Source organism: Mustela putorius, unplaced genomic scaffold (assembly GCF_011764305.1).
Source record: "Mustela putorius furo isolate JIRA1106 unplaced genomic scaffold, ASM1176430v1.1 tig00003853_pilon_pilon_pilon, whole genome shotgun sequence".
Classification (NCBI taxonomy): Eukaryota; Metazoa; Chordata; class Mammalia; order Carnivora; family Mustelidae; genus Mustela; species Mustela putorius.
Window position 1 is genome coordinate 7,291,381 of NW_025422005.1, and position 19,646 is coordinate 7,311,026.

Genomic DNA, 19,646 nt, shown 5'->3' on the forward strand with positions numbered 1-19,646 from the left:
GCACGCCGCGGTCTGTTGACTCTACCTGTAACGCGAGACTGTATTATTCTTTTGGTGTTGATGAGATGAATAATGCCAGTCATTTAAAATGGCCCCTTTCCTCTGTGGGGCAGGTTGTCGTGTCCCACCCATTGCAGTAGTGCCTGGGAGCGCACACCAGTGACGTGCAAAACACACGCATCCTGTGGGCCGGGTGGTGCGAAGGCTAATCCGTTCAGTGGTTTTCCTTCCACCCCTTCCTTGGCTTATTTGCAGATATGCAGATTTCATTAAATAATATCATTACCAGAGATGGGGGAGCATCTGTCAGTCTGTCAGCTTTTAGTCATGAAACCCCAAACTTTGTCCTTTGAAGTCTCTTCAGTATCGAGCTCCGTTGCATAAGAGGGACCAGTGTGAATGGCCGTGTGTGCGTCGTCTCTTATGTAATCCTTCCCAGCCGGTCTGTGCTCAGCACTTTGCCAGGCTCTGTGGAGGCAGCTTGGTCTCTTCTCCTCCGATGCTTGCAGTGTAGTTGGGGAGGCAGCCTGAACATTAGAAGACAGTATAATTATGTCTTCAATTATATGGTACACACTACGAGCATTAAAGAATTCAAGAGAAGAGGGAGATCAGAGATGGCTTGCTTACTTAGGGAAGGCTTCGAGGAGTTAGCACAGGCTATAAAAGGGCCGTGCTGGTGTGCGTGCGTGTGTGCGTGCGTGTGTGTGTGTGTACATGTGTACGTGTGTGTGATGTTTAAACTGGTAGAGGCGAGAAGAGAGACCTTTTAGAACAAGGGCATAGCGCGAGTGCAAGGATCGTAACATGGTTGAGCATCTCCAAGAGAGGGCTACCTGCCGAGGAGCAGGAGCATTCAGCTTGAACAGGGAGAAAAGGAAAAGATTATGGCAGGTCTTAAAAGCTAGGCTGAGGGGATTAGGTTTGATAGAAACAGATACAGGAAGCCAGTGGGAACTGACATAGTCTCTTATTTAGGTAGATTTTAAATGTGAGAAACAACTGATTATATATTTGACCACAGTGGTGTGCTTATTTCTGTGGACTTAGGATAAACTGGTGGGATTTTTAATCTTGAAATTCAGACTATTGAAGTTTACTTTTCTCTCTCTTTTATCTCCCCGACCAGATTGCCACAGCAGTGAAGTTTCTGCAGAATTCCCGGGTCCGCCAGAGCCCACTTGCAACCAGGAGAGCATTCCTTAAGAAGAAAGGTACAGGTTCCCCATGGCCATGCAGCGTGGCCTGCAGAAAGGGACTGGGGATGGGACAGATGGAAGCCCTGGTGTTGCTGGAGGGACCTTCCGTCGCTGTCCCGTTGATGTGGGGGTGAGGGGAGCCCCCTCAGTGGGAATGCAGGCTTTTCTCCTTACAGAGGAGCAGAGAGGTGATACTGTCCGAATGACCCAGCACCAGATGTAAGGCCAACAGCTTAGCCCAGGACAGCCCGGTGTGGGCAGCAAGAAGAGGCCCACTGGATAAGACCGGAGGACTTCTGCTTCTGGTCCGTTCCTCTGCTAATACGACCCTGGCTACACAGTGACTAGCTTTAGGTTAGGAGGTCAGCTGCCTCAGTAAAGAATCAGGAAGAAAGAAATTGAAGGACGAGGGAAATGAGATGACTAAACAAGGTCAGGTTAAGGTCGAGCTTGGGGTCAGTCTGATTTACGGATTGAAGTGGTGAATTACTGGTTTCATGGTATTTCTGTAAGCAGGGATTAAATGGGTCTTGACAAATTCAATATTGTCCAAAGCAGAAAGAATCTCTTCTGGCTCTGTTGCAATTTAGGATTTTTTCTTGTTCTGTAAAATACAAAGCAAACCCCACAACAAACAAAAAAAGGAATGTGACTTTTTTACTCTTTGAACATCTGATTTTCTAGAAAGCTGGAAGGTTATGTAGAGGCGCTTATACACTATGGTGGGGGGAGCCTTTTCTTCCTCCTCCTCCTCCTCCTCCCCCTCCCCCTGCCCAGCCCCGGCAAACAAAACTCTTTTTCCTTCAGGGGCTGGAATGTCAGCTTCAGAATTCGAGGTTGTGAGCTTTAAGTCAGCTGTGGTTGGAACAGAAGATGGAGTGGTTTGGTGGCGTTTCCTTGGTCTGCCCCATGGCGTCCCACTGCAGAGATGCTCGCAGGACCATGTCCCAGGCCTGCACCCTTGGGGTCGGGGCAGAACGAGCCCGAAGCTCTCCACTTGCAGGCATCTGTTCGGAGGTAGCCTTAGGGCTGGCCTCTGCGACCCAGTTGGTGAGGGGCGCTGTGCATTTGCAGGCGGCATCGCTCTCGCCCCCCATCAGTGGGAGGTTATTACAATTTGGAGTGCGTTGGCCGGCCTCTCTACTCCGCAACCATCATGCCATAAAAGAGTTTTTCCTTGAAATATGTGTACCTATGGGGAGTAATTAATCATAAAAGCTTGGGGATTTCAGCTCTCTCATCAAAGCATCGAAGCCGGGGAAAGCTGAGCCTAAAAGCTGTGCTGATTACCCGGGGTAACCTGAGACAAAATCTATGGTTGCCGAGAGATCCTCTGCCCTAGTATATTGTGCGGTATTATAACTGCCTGATCTTCTCTCCCACTGACAATGACCAGTTATTCCTCATTTTCTCTCAAACGCAGCTGGGTTAGAATTTCATTTGCAGAAGGTATTTAGAGCAATTTAGAGACAAATGTCTCTGGTGTTTGCTCGGCACTTCCCCACCGCAGGCTTTGCTGAGCAGTTTTAGTATCGGGAGCTCCATCTAATCTGTTTAATTTTAATAAATCCCTGACTGGGAGAGGGAGAGGGAAAAAAGGAGAGAGAGAGAAACTCTGGACCAAATAATACTTCTTTTGAGTTAGTTGGCTGATAATTACTGTGGAGAGGAAACTGTTTTGTGCAATTATTATTTGATGCTCCTTTAAAAATAACACAAAACGAAACTGATCGATTAGTTAACCCATTGAAGAGTGTTTGCCCTACACATGCCCCATTCTGGGCCCCGGGGACTCGGCAGAGAAGAGGGCAGACAGCAACCCTGCCCTTGCCAGGCTAACATTCTAAGGGGAAGGCAGACATTTAACCAATGAGAAAATGAGATCCATAGTATGTAGAGTGGCAGGTGCCACGGAGAAAGACAATGCTGGGCGCACAGGGCTGAGGAGCACCAGCACCCGGTGGTGGGGAGGGGGGAGCTCTGGCTTGCACACCTGGACACGGCCACCGAAGCACACCTCTCTGAGAGGAAGATGAGTACTGGCCAGTGTGCATGGGTGCAGTTCCTCCTCGACCCCTGATGTGGGTGAGAGCTTTTAGAATTTCAGGCAGCAGGAACCCGGAGAGGCCTCCTACCCTTCTTCCTCTAAAGAGAGCCACAGGAGTCTATCCTGCGCCTCCGTCCAGAATCACTGGCCGTAATCACCCGTCTCCATTATCCTGTAAAATGCTGCTTCAATCAGTAATTATCTGTTTCCGAGTTGAGTCCCAGTAGGGTTAGTTCTGGCAGGACCTTTTCTGGGCAGAGGATTCCAAGATTTGATTGGAGTCTGGGGAAGAAGCGCCCCTACGTGGATTTACACTTCACTTTTTAAATTTCCAACTCTTCGGTGGGTCAGGTATGCTTGGTCCGTGGCTGGTGCTGACGGGGTGAGGGAGGAGGGGCTTTTGGAGAGGAGCCAGCATCTCCCCTGTCCCTAACAGTGCTTGGGAAGGAAAGAGAACTGGCTGGCTGGTGTGTAGGGGCGGGGAGAGTGTCCTGAGGGGAGGGACCAAGGTTCTGGCATCCTCCCCACGGCTCCCCGCAGGGCTCGTTGCAGGGGTGGGTTTGGAGCGCTGGCTTTGGGCGAGCTCACAGCTACTGTAGTCTTGGCTTTTCCTAGCAAATGTCACTTCAGGGAATTGCAGTGGAGCACTGCCTTGAATTATAATCTTGACTTTCTTTTTTTTAATAAACATCTCTTTCCTGAAAAGGCAAATCCAATTTTGTTTTTCTTTTAATATTATTTAATATTTAATATAGAAATTGAGGTCCCTGTAGTGCATGTCAGTTCAGTGGAAAATGAGGGTTACTTTAGGCACATCAGCTGAGTTTGTTTTAATGTGAAGCCTCAGCCCGGAGCAGGGCTGCCGCCTGCCCCTGTCACTGACAGGTTACATGTTGTGCTTTCTGATTCGGGGTGCTAGGGGCACCGGGGGCAGGCTAGTGGGGAGTGGATGGAATAGGCAGGCAAGAGCATTGGTTTGCAAAGGTCTTCTGTGTTTGTGGCTTTTTGGTTTTGTTTTGTTTTTGTGTTTTGAGTTCTCTCTTAGATGCTTTAAAGTCTGAATATAGAGTCAGTAATGAGAAACATGAAGTCATTGCGATCATTTATCATTTTCCTTGAAGTTTGTACTGCCATTTTGTGTAATTTACAACATTTCTTTCTTTTATCGGGAATTTTTTGGATGGAAGAGAAAAGCAGCTGTTCACCTTCGGAGTATTAGAATAAACGTTTTTGTTTTCCTTCCAAGCACTGGATTTTGCAGGCAGCACCTCAGCCACACAGGCAGCCGTGCATGAGCGTCACAGGACTGTGCGTGGGGTTTATGCCCTCCTGGAGCTGGACCACGTACGGAGGCTGTTCTCACCAGGCAGGCATCATGTCTGGGCTTTAAGTGGGCTGCAGTTCAGGAGGTTAGAGCAGCTTATAAACAGCCATAGAATCGGTCCAGAAAGTTGAAGGCTTGGACAGTGTTGTCAATAGGCTTACGTTGATTTGACACCCTGTCCGACCACAAAGTGTAGGAGGCAGGCTGCTTCCAAACACGTCAGCAGGCTGAGTGTAAGGTGGGTAACAGTGATGCCTGTTCGTTGTGGGGGGCATGAGGGGAATAGGTGGGGTGGGCGGGGAGGTAGTGCTGCCGTAGCTTACTCCTAATATATCTGTTGGCAGAGCAGGCTTCTAGAAAAACGAGCATCATTCACTTCTGTGTAATCCTTTATAATGGGGCCTGGGTGGTGTTGGGTGAGACTTGAGACTTGAGATACACTTTCTCAAGTGTGTAAGTAAAGGGCTGTGTTCTTGCTCATCTCATAAAGAGCCCAGGGGGAAGGGAAAACTAAGCAAAAGAGACGTGCCCCCATCCTCTCTCATTCTAAAAGGGGAAACAAGATCTGATCTTTCTTCTGTTCCTGGAAGCGGAACCCCTAATAGCAAAGCCGCCTCCTTGCTGGAAATGAACTTGAGGAAGAAACCTGATGGTCTCAACCTTGGTAGTGGGGTAGAGGTGAAGGGCTGATCTCGATGGAGTATTTCAAGGGGGAGTAAATTCTTACACAGATTTCAATTTAACTCTCTTTTATTACTTTTCTTTTTTATCATTTACGTCCATTTCATGAGGTAGTTTGCATGTCCTTGAATGGAATCTCGTTACCATGAAAGCTTTTTTAGCATTGATTTCATAACAGTCTTAATTTAATAGCTCCGTCATTACTGAGAAGCTCTGGGAGTGGGGCCCTGGCTTTCCAGGTCACTGACCTTTTAATTACAAACCTTGTTCTGATGGCCAGGTTATCGACTGGACAGCTCCCAGCTTGTGCCCCCAGGATGAGAACGAAAATAACTGTTTCCTCCCCCATCTCCAGGAAAAAAAAAATTGTAACCTCATGTGTTTCTAAAATTAATTTTCTCCTTCAGCTTTACTTTGTAATTAATTCTTTAATGTGTCTTAGTGAAGCCAGAAGTATTTTTATAACGCTGTTTTTTCTAGAGCTTGGGTCCAGCAGAGAGCTTGAGGGGGCAGGGAAGGAGGACCCCATGCTTGGCTGTGGCCCATTTCCTCACCCTCAGAAACTTCTGTGGCTGAGCTGGAAGGCAGGGTATTGGCTCTGTGAGGGATTGTCTGGCCCTTCTGATTCTTTCTTAATGAGATGTGGATTGTGGCATCGAGACTCAGATCCATTCCTACATTTGCTGGAGTAATTGTGTCTTTTCTGTCATGGACATTTTATTTTATTTCTCTGTTTTTTTTTTTTTTTTTTTAAAGTAATCTCTACCCCCAATGTGGGGCTTGAACCCACGACCCCAAAGTCAAGAGTCATATGCTCCACCAACTGAGCCTGCTGGACATTTTAAAAAGATGCTCCCCTTCTGGGCAAAGACGGGGATTAGGTGATTTTTCTCATTGTCTTACCTCTCTGTTAGTCAGAGATGACTGGAAGAAACAAAAGACCCGACCTCGAGAGTTCTGCTCAGTCATGAGGTTGAGCTGAATTAGATGATCCAGGTTCTCTCTCACTGATGATGAAGAGGGAAAGAAAGAGGAGAGGATGGTGGCTGGTGAGTAGGGTGGCCACTGGCTCTGGTTTGCCCCACACTGTCGTGGCTTTAACACTGGAACTCCTGTGTCCCGGAATTCCTGTGTTCCTTAGGCCTGGGCACACGGGTCACCCCACCCCGGCAGGGCAAGCCTTACCCCAGAGCGTGAGTGACCCAGAGAGACAAACTGGGTGTGTTTTAGGAAGCTGGAGGAAGAAGCTCACCAGCAGTCAGTCCCCGAGAGTCCTGCCTGCAGTCCAGTGGCATTTCCTCAGACACTGCCTGCTGTCACTCCCCTGGAGCCCGGCCCGGTGTGGGTCCCGTGCAGAGAGCCTCTGGGGCTGGGGCCGCGCCCTGCAGGCGAGTGAGGAGCTGCCGGTGCCCGAGCAGATAGGGCTGTGTATGGCAGCCTCGGGCTTGTTCCTGAGGATGATTGAGCACCTCCATCCATCTGTCGTGGACGGACCGTCTTCCTTCCCTGCCGGTCTTGCATCTGCAAATCCGTCGCCTGCTGTTCTGGACCAGCCTATCCATCACACTGACTGGTGTTCCCCCCATCAATTTTCCTGCTCCCCTTGTTATCCAAACTTGTCTTAAACTCCAGAGATTTTTTTCAGCATCCAGGCTGAGAGCTGCAGCAGTTAGACCAGCGGAAGGCTGTAGAAATGGGGACGCCATGGCTTCCCTGTTCAGAGAGGGAGCTGGTAGCACTTGTTCCCCCAAGAGTCACGTGGTTCCTACACTTCAACCTACCACGGGGGACCACGGCCCAGAGGAGCTTTGGTGGCGGGGGGCGGTGGGCAAAGCGCTTTTGGATTTACCCAGTTGCTTTGAGGTTTTTCCTGAAAATGAAGAATTATTCCTCTTTTCTTAACCTTGTGTGCCTGCAACAAGACCACAAGGAAAAGCAAAGTGACGTTATCATGTATGGTAGCAGTGGTTTTGGAGTTTTGTTTTCTTTTGGAAAGGTAAGCTACGTACGTGGCTTCAGATATTAAAACCATAAGGAAAGATACGCAGTAAAAAATTAGTCTTCCTTTTGTCTCTTTTTCCTGTCCCCCTCATTCTCTTTTCCAGAGGACGCTTCTGTTTATTCACAGTTTCTTCTGTATCATTCCCAAGATCATCTATCCATATAAAAGCACGTTAATATTTATTACTCCTCTCAGAGAAGCACAAACACTTTAAATACAGTAGTAGCATATTTTGCACTTCACCTTTACACTTGACATTACATTTGGGCATTCATTCCACATCAGCACCTACGGATCGGACTCATTCTTCTCAGTGGCTGCGTAGTACTCCAAGATGAGTGTGTATCAGACGTTTTTCTAACCAGTCCCAAATTAGTGGACATTTAGATTGGTTCCTGCCTTCTGCGAACGCCCCAGCGAATATTCTCGTGTTGATGTTGTTGACCCCGTGTCAGTTGGCACGATGCTAAAGTAGAAGCGCTTTGCATACGTGAGTAGGCCAGGGTATATTTTTCTTGCTTAAGGTTTTGTGAGACTTTGAATAGAAAGAATACAGAAAGAATATAAAACTGTTTTCTAATATAAATGGGACTATAGGTAGAAAGAATTTAATAAGAGAGAAAAGGCTGCGTAGCAAATTGTCGTTAACCCTTAGCACAGATTTGGATTCTGAGAGGACGTTCTGGTCATTGGTTACAGGAAAAAAGCTTTCTAAAAGAATCTTTTTTCAGCCCCTTTTTGAAGGGATGTGGGCTCAGAAATTTACTTTTTGATGCAAAAAGGCATTCAAATAAATGGAAAGCTTCAGAAACTTGGCTGCCACCTGTTCCAAATGGAACACACGGCTTAGTGTTCTTTTGTCGTTATTGGACGTTTTACGGGTCTTTGGCCATTGGTTAGGTCATTGGTCTTTATTCAGTACCTGTTGTGTGCAGAGTGTTACCAGGTTAGGCACTCCCTGAGAGAAGAATGAAGCACCTGTCTTGCACAGTGTAAGAGGCTCCTTAGAAGGAGGCGGGGACGGGGGTGGAGTGCCTCTGAACAGTGTCTACACGGAACCACAAAGGGCGCCAGAGTCTCAGTGAGAAGGCGGCCCTGTCCGACCAGGACAGACCGGCGTGTAAAGCTCGCTGGGCTGTGAGTCCCTCGAGGGCAGAGACTGTCTCACTCATCCCAGCTTCCTCCATTGCCAGCGGAGTCAGCCCCAGTGTGAGGCTAAGGCTAAGGAGGGAGGGCCTGGGCAAACGAGGCATAGGAGGTGCCTACCAGGACGAGTTGCAGAGGAGGTTCGCTTTTTCTTGACTTGACAGCTGCACACAACTGTTCGTCTCCGGCGCACACGTAAGGCGGATTCAGGACTGCTAGCCTGTTCACCGTCACCAACTGGAGTATGGTGTTTGTATGCAGTTCTTTTTTTGTTTTTGTTTTTTTTTAAAGATTTTATTTATTCATTTGACAGATCACAAGTAGGCAGAGAGGCAGGCAGAGAGAGAGAGGGGGAAGCAGGCTCCCTGCTGAGCAGACAGCCCGATGCGGGGCTCGATCCCAGGACCCTGGGGATTGTGACCTGAGCTGAAGGCAGAGGCTTTTAACCCACTGAGCCACCCAGGTGCCCCCATATGCAGTTCTTTTTGTCTTTAGCCTTGTAGTGTCCAGTGAAAATGCTCTTTTCTAGTTACTTAGGTCAGCAGAGTTCCTTCTTAACTGTCTTAACATGGACAACCCGGGAGGCAGTGGGTGTAGATGGTCAAAAGAGTGGGGAAGGTTGTGTTAGGGAGTGAGGCTCATGCGGAGGCTTATGTGCTGTTAGCTGTTAGCTGGGTTGGCCCCTGGGCTCGGCAGAGAAGAGAATTGAGGTTGGTGAGATGGGAACAAGGTAGGAGCCAGCCTTAGGTCTCAATATTATAAATCACAGTTGACAGCAGTATTTGAACCAGTTGAAACTCTGGCTTGGTGCTATCGAGGAAGTTAACTCTGGGCTCTGCATTTATGCTGAATAGGCCTGGCGATAGAACCCAGGGAGAAGGCACTGCCACGTCTCTTGTCAAGTATGGAGGATCTGGATGGGGAAGGTGGCAGCAAAGATGGAAGAATGCCAGCACAGGGGCCCCCCCGGGGGGCTCAGTCAGTTAAGCCTCTGCCTTCGGCTCAGGTCATGATCTCAGGGTCCTGGGATCAAGTTCCGGCTTGGCCTCCCTGCTCAGTGGGGAGCCTGCTTCTCCCTCTGCTGCTACCCCCTGCCCACGCTGTCTTCTTGTGCTCTCTCTCTCACTCTCAATGAAATACAATCTTTAAAAAAAAAAAAAAGCCAGCATATTTATGTAAAGAATTTTAAGGTTTACAAAACACAGGTTAATTTCTTCTTCACTGTGGTCTTTTAGTAGGCAAGTTAGTAAACATTTGTTGAATGAATGAATACGTGATTTAATGAGTCTCCCATTTTATAGTTGAGGACACGGAGGCTCAGAAAGATTAGGTAGTGCAAATACATGGCAGAAGTAGAGGTAGGACCAAGACTTCTGACTAGAATTCTTTGAACTCTGCCCCATTATTTCTGGGAAGAAAGGACAGAGCTACAGACATTATAGGAAAAAGAGTAAGCCATGCTCAGTAGTAGTAGTAGTAGTAAACTATCACTGTAGTCAAGATAGTGAACACCCTGGTCACAACCAGATGTTTCCTCCTGCCTTCCTTCTGCCACCCACCCCACCCCCCACTCTGGTTCCCACGTAAGCTCCGGTCTGCTTCCTTTCACGTAGATTACTTCGCCTTTTCCAGAATTTTATATGAATGGGATTGTAACTGTGTATACGTTTTGGTCTGGCTCTTTTCACACAGCATAATTACTCTGAGGTTGACTAGGTTGTCATGTGTATTAGCGTTTTGTTCCTTTTTTATTGCTGAATAGTATTCCATTGCTTGGATAGAATACGACTTATTTATCCATTCACCTGTTGATGATTATTTGAATTTCTGGTTTTTAGCTAATAAAAATAAAGCTGCTTTGAATATTTGTGTATAAGTCTTTGTAGGGACATATGATTCTTTTTCTCTAGAGCAGGTACTCAGGGGTAGAGTGTCTGGATCCTATGGCAGGTGTATGTTTAACTCTTGAACAAATTTCCAAACGGTTTTCAAAGTGGTTGTGCCATTTTTTTTCTCCCCAGTCGGGTATGAGTGTGTAGGTTTGGAGCCTGGAGAAGAGGAAGATGCAGGTGTCATATTTATAATGTCTTTTCAGTGGTAAAACCACGTGGCTTTGGAAGCATTGTTAAAAGAGACTAAATAATAGGTATGTTTGGAGTACTCCAGCGTGGGAGGTAAGAGTGCACAGACTGGGTTGAAATGCTAATGTCACCACTTTCTAGCTGTGTGGCCCTGGATAAAATACTTACCCTCACTGTGCTGTGGTTTGTCTGTCTGTAAAATGGGGTTAATGGTAGCATTTACTACAAAAGGTTCTTGTAAGGATTAAATGAAAATAAGGTGAAAAGCACTTAGCAGAGTGCCTGGTGCTGAAAATCAGGGCTTAGTTGACAATGACCATGATATGACAGAGTATATCCTGTTACAAGGCAGACTCTTAATGGGGTACCATCAGTTTGCTGTCATGTTTTTTTTTTTTTTTTTTAATTTGTTTATTTGACAGACAGAGCTCACAATACGCAAAGAGTCAGGCAGTGTGGGGGAGGAAAGCAGGCTCGGCTCCCTGCTGAGCAGAGAGCCTGATTCGGGGCTCGATCCCAGAACCCTGGGATCATGACCTGAGCCAAAGGCAGATGCTTAACCCATTGAGCCATCCAGGCGCCCCACTGTCATGTTATGTTAAAAAGACAACTGTGTTGGTATCATAAAAATCCACCTCACGAGAACCTCTAGGAATTTTGAGCAGAGAGGGATTTAATACAGGCAGTTAGAAGCTTGCTCCCTATAGAAAGGGCCGGAGAGTGGAATCAAAGCCAGGCCTCCAGGAATGACTTGCCGGGGGTGGGTGCCGCTCCGCCCCCTGTTCCAGTCAGGAAAGTGGGGAATCAGGAGGCTGCCACCAGAACGTTCAAGTTCAAGAGCACACCCTTGTAGCTGTGACTCAGGGATCGGTAAGTTGCCGTTGCCACCACTGCAGTGTGTTCTACATCTATAGAAACAGTGACAGGACATTAGGGTGTGAACTTGGCTTCTGCCTCTGTAAAATTGCCCCCAACCCCCATGAAGCGAGGGCTAGAGATTGGGCACTGCGATAGGGAACCTAGGTATTTCCAGTATCTGACTTGCCGATTGGCCCATGTTCGCCATAGTCAGAAGCAGCAGGTATAGGTCTTTGACCTTGGTTCTACTTTTCAGATCACCTGCGAGTGCTCCTAACTCCTATCCAGAACCCTTGCTGCCAAGGAGTCTGGGGAGGGTAGCCTTTAGCATCCGGCGTCTCTAACAGAGAGGAAGGCACACTTGGAAGAAGTGGGAATGGACGCCGAGTGCCGTCGGAGGAGCCCGTAGAAAAAAAAGATTCACACATAAAACATATTTGCCCCCAAACAACTTCTAAGCGCCTCTTGATCACAAGCCTCTTTCTTACTGAAGGCTTAACTGGGGATTTTCCAAGCCATTTAGATAAACGGTCCACAAAATGAGGGAGGCATTCGTTGGGCTCCGAAACACTCTAATAAAAAAGTTGTGCCGAGGGGCACCTGGGTGGCTCAGTGGGTTGAAGCCTCTGCCGTCGGCTCGGGTCATGATCCCAGGGTCCTGGGATCAAGCCCCGCATCGGGCTCTCTGCTCCGCGGGGAGCCTGCTTCCCGCTCTCTCTCTGCCTGTTTCTCTGCCTACTTGTGATCTCTGTCTGTCAAATAAATTAAAAAAAAAAAAAAGTTCCGCCGAAAGAGTTCACTGTTTCAGTCTTCAAGCAGGTGGCGGTGGTTTAGTTGTCGATCTGAAGTACTTCATTCAACAAAGAGCAAGTTGGGTGTATGGAGGATTTTGTGTTTAGTCACCTGTTTTGAGAAGAGCTGGCCCGTTCGTTGTTGACAGAAGCCGTGTGGTGATGTGTCTTCGGTTTGTCTGAGAGATAAATATTGACGTGTTCTTTATCCCCCTGGCTTTCCGAGCTGGTTGTAAGAGTACTTGTCAGTCCTTCCTGGCTCACTTAGGGATGGGGTCGTAATGAGATTCAGCTGCTAAGGGTGGGCAAGCGAGTTTTCACCAAAGGGACTCCATGGTCCGTGGGTTTGTCCGGGAAATGTGGGACGTTTAACCTAAGGTCTGACATGAGGCGATCTCTGCTTTACAGTGTTTTATGTTGACTGGACTATAGTTAGAAAGATTTTCAACTAACTTTGAATAGTATTCATTCATGTACCAGTACATTATTATATTAACATTTGTGAGCCTCTCCTGCTGTGTGTGTGTGCATGTGTTAAGAGTATCTGTGTTGGGGCGCCTGTGTGGCGCCAGTGGGTTAAAGCCTCTGCCTTCCGCTGGGGTCATGGTCCCAGGGTCCTGGGATCGAGCCCCACATCAGGCTCTCTGCTCAGCAGGGAGCCTACTTCCCTTCTCTCTCTCTCTGCCTGCCTCTCTGCCTACTTGTGATCTCTGTCAAATAAATAAATAAAATCTTAAAAAAAAAAAAAGAGTATCTGTGTTTGCGAAGTATGAGTTAGAGTGTTTTTATTTATTTATTTATTTATAAAAAGATTTTATTTATTTATTTGACAGACAAAGATCACAAGTAGGCTGAGAGGCAGGCAGAGAGAGAGGGGGAAGCAGGCTTCCCACCGAGGCGAGAGCCTGACTCCGGCTGGATCCCAGGACCCTGGGGTCATGACCTGAGCCGAAAGCAGAGGCTTAAACCCACTGAGCCACCGAGGCACCCCTAGTGTGCTTTTATTTTAAATTTACTTTTCGTTGTAGACTTGCTAGGTTGGTCAGTCAACAGCTCTATCTTCTTTCCATTTGGGATAGTGAGTAGAGGTCGCTTCTAACGGTCCCGAGGCAGCAGTGTGGTGGGGCAAGCAGGTTCCTGCTTCCATTGAACAACTCGACTACTTTTTCCCTTCCAACTTTCCACAGGCCTACATCTGGTTTTGAAACCAGCCTGGTAGGCCCTAGTCTTCGCAGATGTCGCTCCTTTCATCAGACAGAAGACTTGTGAGCACTCCAGTCTCTTACTGTTAATTATTCTTTTTAGTTTGAAAGCCCTTTCGAGCAATCTTTCTGTAATTAGATTGTCGAGGAGATTGTAGTAAGACAGTGGTCTTTAAGTTTTGTGTAGATTTTCAGTTTGTTAAATGATTGCAAAGGCTTTCATTCATAAAGTTGAAGTTTACTTTATCATGGCATTTCAGGGGAAAAAATGATGACCGTCTGTGATAAATTAAATATCACAACCACACAAATGTCATCTTTTCAACAAAACCTAAAAGTGCAGAGGAACGGGGCTCTCGTCCACTCTGGTTTGGGCTTCAAGCTGGATCTATACTCTCAGCCGACAGGAAAAATATTTTACCACTGACAGGGGTAAACCTGTGAAGCTGAAGAACAAAGCCATACCCTCTTCTGCTTTGCGAGTCACAAACAGAATTGTCAATTAAATTATTCTAATTGCAAAATTTGGGGTCTTGGCCGAAAGAACACAGGTTGAGTTTGAAGAAGAGGCTGTTAGAAAAATCGGTTTAACTTACAAACGGAGCTAATTTGTATAGAATGTAATTGAAAGAGAATAAATATGGAGATTCATGATGACCTCTTTTGAGTCCATTTCTGATATTTACTTACAGTTTTTTTTCAGTCAGAGCCTCTCCGTGAAGCAGTCCTGAAAAGAGCAGACTAAGTACTAAAATAGCACAGGAAATAGTGCCATCGTGTGCAAGACCTGAATGTCTGATTTTGAAAGGTTTTTACCCTTCATTCATGCATTCATCCGGCAAGTATTTATTGAGCCTGTTTTTTTACAAGGCATTTTGCTGGCCATAGGACCAAGAATATCAGGATTGATAAAATGCAGTATTTTGGGGGTGGAGACAGATGTGTGAAATGTGCAGAATTGTCACAGTGAAGCAAAGGTGCTCTGATAGAAGGTATTGGGAGGGTGGGGGCAGGAGTGTTTGCATCGGGAGGGTCGCTGAAACCGGGCTACAGAGAACGAGTGTGGGCCGAGCAACAGCCATCTCAAAGACTCCAAGGCAGAAAAGGAGCCTGATGTGACCCAAGAACGCATAGTAGTCATCAGCAAAAAGAAGAGGGACATCTTACCAGCTTCCGTCTGGAGAAGCCATTGAAAAGAAAAGTTCCATTGGAGTTTCATATCCGTCAGTCTGTAATGTTTCGTATCACCAATGACCAAATTCACCCCTGTTCGCCAGGCATTCCTAGCGTGTGGTCTGCTGAACACTGTGCTGAGTGCATGCAGTGGGGACACAAAAACCCGCGTCATTGCAGAACTTGGTGCTGAGACCGTAGAAACTACTAGGGATGCAATTACCGTGACTCATAAGCAAGCCCGAGGTGATTTGATCCGGCCTGTAGGATCACCGCTAGCCTATATAGATTGCTTTATATTTTTAAAAGTGTTCTCACATACGTTTACTCATTTAATCTTCATGCTAACCCGAATTAGTTCCTCAAAAAAAGTGCCCGTGAGTGTGAAGGCTTTGGGCAGCCCGCCGAAGCTGAGGAACAGGTGTCTGCTATCACTGAGCGGTTGAGTTTCAGTGCACCGTCTGCTCATGCGGACTGGGGCGCGCTCCTTGAAGAGTTCTGTTATTAGCAAGGAAAGCCGGAGTGACCACAGAGGTGGTTTATTTCCTGCGTGCCTTTTCACATACCTTTCTGTGATCAGGAATAGGAGTTGAATGTAATTTTAGTTTTATTTCGTGGGATTTTCTCGCTGCCTTCTGCTAGGGTTCTTGCCTAGAGAGCTTATTCTTGCGTTCGAGGAGAGGAAGGTTCGGGTTTGAGAGGATGGCTGCATTCAGAAACACTGTTGACTTTGTTGTTCTGTGTGGAGGCTTTTATCAGGACAGTAAAGGGTAAACAGAGTGATCTCTGCTCTAGCGGAGAGGTCGAATGGTTGCATCACACAATCTTCTAGAGCATCTTGCAGCAAATACATGGGTTATATTAAAAATTGCAATCATATCATTTTTTATAGTAAATTGCTGACCTTATGCAGTAGAATCAGCTTTATTGAATTTCGCCAAAAATGCGTTTATAATTCTGCCATACACACATGATATTCATGTCCTTGCTGTCCATGTGGAAATGTCCCTCTTGATGATGTTAAACAAATTAAATCGACTTTCTCCTGAGCCGCTGTGCCTCACCTTTAAGATCCACTCTCAGGAGCTGAACCTCCACGGAGCAGAGCTCACCTCCGTCAGCACGGATGTCATCACGTTACCCGGAACACCGGAGTCTGGTGCCCTAGGAAGCCTTGCCCCAGTGACACAGACCTGGCTTTGAGATTATTTTGAGGTGGTTCCAGGGCCGTTAATGTGTATCGCGCGTACAGCTGAACGCTAACAAGGCCTTACCGTAATTGCTCTGTTTGGTTTGAGGAAATGGTAGGTATTTGTTTAAAAGCATCTCATGATGAGCTGAGAGTAGTTCACCCAGTCTGGTTGGTTCTCAGCTACTCGTTGGTGAATATTCATCGCAGAAGTTTAATCCTGGATCAGTTCTTTAATTCTCTGTAGCTCTGCTTCCTTTCCTGCCAGGGACGGGTCCAGGATGCAAACTAGTTTTCAGGTCAGTCTGACAACAAACATGGTCAGGAAGTTATAAATCATTTTCAGGTCAAACAAGCATTTTTAAATTTTCTGGTTCTTAGAATCATAGCTCTGAGTTTGTTTCTCCTTTATATGGACTGTTAGGTAGGTATATGTCTATGTATGTCTTTTTTACGAATTGCTGGTTCCCAGTTTCATACACAAAGACAGTATGATTCAGTAGGAAACCCATCCATCCATTCTCTAATTTAGTAAATACCCGTTTTCTCTGTGGCCAACATTTGTGCTAAGCGCCGAAAATATAAAAATAAGATTTAATATTCGTGGTCTACTGAGGTTCCATGATGTGTAAACACGCGTCGTATGCGTGGTAACAGATTACAGGGCTCTAATAGGTATATGTGGAGGGGCCCAGAGGAGGGGGTGACCTGTTCTTTGGTGGGGCAGGAGGATTAGAGTGGAAGGGTTAGAAAAGGCATCATTATAGGGGAAGTTAACCTTATAGGTCTCCCCAAGAGGATTAGTTGTCTTTAGGGTTTGGGGAGCAGTGGCTGACTTTAATCTCTGCAGGGATGTCATTTTCTCTGACAGTAGGAATGGCCTGGAGATTCAGGAAACAGGCTGGAAAGTTGGAGAGGTAGAAAGGGGTCAGACCTTAGGTATAGTAACTCGGGGTTTGGATTTTATTACGTGGACGGTGGGGAAGCACTGAAGGTTTTATGTTGAGTAATGTTGTGCTGTTTGTGTTTGAGAAAGCTCTCTAGAGGCCGGGTAGGCAGTTGGGAGTTTGGTGCAGTAATTCAGGTGAGAAATGATGGATGGACAAGGGCGGTTGTTCTGGGGTTGGAGAGGATGGGTTGGGGACGGTAGGGAAGAAGAATCTGCAGGCATTGGTGGCCGAGTGATGGAAGGAGTGCAGGCGTGAGAGGCGTCTGCGCTCACTGTCAAGGTTTTGGCCTGGGGACCTGGGTGGAGGAGAACAGATAGAGGGGAGAGAGCACCGGTCCAGGAGTCAGACAACATGAGGTCCAGCGAGGGTCCCCGTGTGATGAGTGCTTACACCGGTGGCTGCACCACAGTGTGTCACCGTCAACACCAGTGGCGTGGTGTGGGTCTCCTGGCTTTCATATTACTTCCACGTGGTGACTGTCAGATGTTCTTTCTGTGCAGACGCTGATGAGTGGTCTCACTGACATTGGAAGCTCTCTGAAGCTAGAGAAGATGGCATTTGTGAAGCAAGTGGTATTTTATCTGGAAATGGCTTCTCTCTCTCTCTCTCTCTTTTTTTAGATTTTTAAAATTTATTTGACAGACAGAGATCACAAGTAGGCAGAGAGGCAGGCAGAGAGAGAGGGGGAAGCAGGCTCCCCGCTGAGCAGAGAACCCAATGCGGGGCTCAATCCCAGGACCCTGGGATCATGACCCGAGCCGGAGGCAGAGGCTTAACCCACTGAGCTGCCCCTGGGCTTAACTCACCTAGGCACCCCTGGAAATGGCTTCTCCATGAGAAGGCTGTCACTGCTTCCTGGTGAAGCCTGCCTCTCCTTTCCAAGAAGAGGGTCTCACTTCCAAGAAGAGGATCAGGATCATGGTGGGCTGCCACTGGAAACACTTCTTCCAGAAAGCTCCTCTCTCCCCCGCCATCTGTTCTGTTTGGCTGTTTATTTTATTTATTTATTTGATCCTTTTATATTTGTATGTATTTCCACTAACCTACTCATGATGGCCAGTAGGCTCTGCTGAGGTCTCCACGAGTGTCAAGGCCTCCCTGCACAGTGTACGACCTGATGGTGACAGCGACCTGACCCTGCATGTACCGTGGTTTTCTGGTAGCAGATGGCCTTCTCGGTACCTTAACTCTTACGAATCTATGAGTCAGAGGGGTAGAAAGCATGTGGAGCTCAGACAGAAAGCCCGAGGCAGCAGCTCCAGCAGGAGTGAGAGCGAAAGAGACCCAGTTAGTGTTGTTAGAGGTGGATGACTCCCTGGGAGGTCGCCCAGCTCACTCAGTGCGGGTGCCCTGGAGGGGGAGTGGGGAAGAGCATTTTCCTTTCTCATCTCCTCTGGTGCTGGTCCAGCTCCACCCCAGGGGCAGACTCTCAGCCGCAGACTGCCCTGTGGCTCCCTTCCGACCCATGCCTCGGGCAGAGTACACTTATTTTGGTGGTGGGTTATGATCCGCAGTTTTATTTATTTATTTATATTTAAAAAGAATTATTTATTTATATGTTTATTTGACACAGAGAGAGCACACGTAGGCAGAGAGGCAGGCAGAGGGAGAGGGAGAAGCAGGTTCCCCGCTGAGCAGAGAGCCCGATATGGGGCTCGATCCCAGGAACCTGGGATCATGACCTGAGCCGACGGCAGCCACTTAACCGACTGAACCAGCTGTGATCTGCAGTTTTAGAAATCATGTAGGTTGCACACCTTTTTCAAAAAAGCATACGTGAGAGCAAGTTTCTTCCCTGTAGAGATCTTGCTCAGTTGGCTTTTGTCCAGCCTTTTCATGGAAAACAGCCTCCGTATTTGTATTGGGGCAGCTTTAAAGCTGGACGTCTCCAGAATTCACCCCTCTGGTCCCCGCATTAGAGTCATCTGCAGGACGGCTCCTGGTCCCCACACGTTCCCCCTACCCCAGCCCGGTCAGGTCTCTCACTGACCATTTGTGTCTGGGATGGTCATTGTCGTAGTCTCCTTTGATGGCTTTTGCCTCTTCTGGTTTTTTTTAGATTAAGATTTTAAAACATTATATTGAAAAGAAATTGTTAGTGCATGGTTTGGATGTGTGGTATTGGCATCCTTTGCCCTCTGGTAACTTTTCAAGACATTGGCCTAAAGAGCCTTTCTCCTTCCTCTTTCCCTGCGCACATGGGGGCGGTGGGGGGGGGGGATGGGGAAAACTATGGAGAAAAACATGTTAAAGATGACTTCCAGTGTAAAACGAGAGGGAAAAATCAATGTTTAAGGAAACCCAAAAAAAGCACCTCTCATTATAGTAATTAAATGGCAGCATTTAACCTATCAGAATGTTCTGCATGTGTGAGAGACAAGCCGGGGAGCTGTGGGTGAAATTACAGCTCTAATCCTCAGGGAAGAGAATAGTTAAATAATTTGTTTTTGAGGTGCAAGAGCAGAGCCGGGGAGGTTGTGAGTGTGCGTGTGCGTGTGTGTGCGCGCGCATGTGCCCCTGTGAGGGTGAGGGGCCGCGCTGCCTGTGTTTACCGAGAATACCCTGGAGATCAGTATTTATCAGCACCTGTGTGCTGTCAAGAAGAACACAAGCTGCTGTTGCCCGTTCATTAGGTTTCCAGAAGAGTCCAGGTCTCACCTGTGGCCAGGCGTTGCATCATAACCGTAGGACTTGCTTCACGCCTGCCCTCTGGGACACACAGGAATAGATTGGAGAGGAGGCCGGGTGAGACAGAAAGAGAGACAGGAATTAGGGAAGGAAGGAAGCGGAATAATTTTAAAGAATGTGCATGGCACAGACTGTCGGGCAAAGCATTCCGACTGACAGGGCTGGCACTCGCAGGCCAGGCTGGACATTCAGTGAGCGCGGGGCCAGAGGGAGAGGGGCCGCCCTCTCTGTACGGCCTCCTCTGCCAGTGTTCCCGGCTGCTGGCAGGGCTTGTCCTACGCCGTGATGCAGCGCTGGGGTCTCTGTGCATGACGG

General features: G+C 47.5%; 1 protein-coding gene across 2 annotated transcripts in view; it reads left to right on the forward strand.

Annotated features, from left to right (window-relative positions):
* PEX14 (peroxisomal biogenesis factor 14) overlaps positions 1-19,646 on the forward strand; it is a 139,504-nt gene that overhangs the window by 49,237 nt on the left and 70,621 nt on the right. For both annotated transcript variants that reach the window (XM_004741514.3, XM_013049145.2), the window contains exon 3: positions 1,130-1,214. In XM_004741514.3, the coding sequence (XP_004741571.1) occupies positions 1,130-1,214 (85 nt within the window). The remainder of the gene's footprint in view (positions 1-1,129; positions 1,215-19,646) is intronic.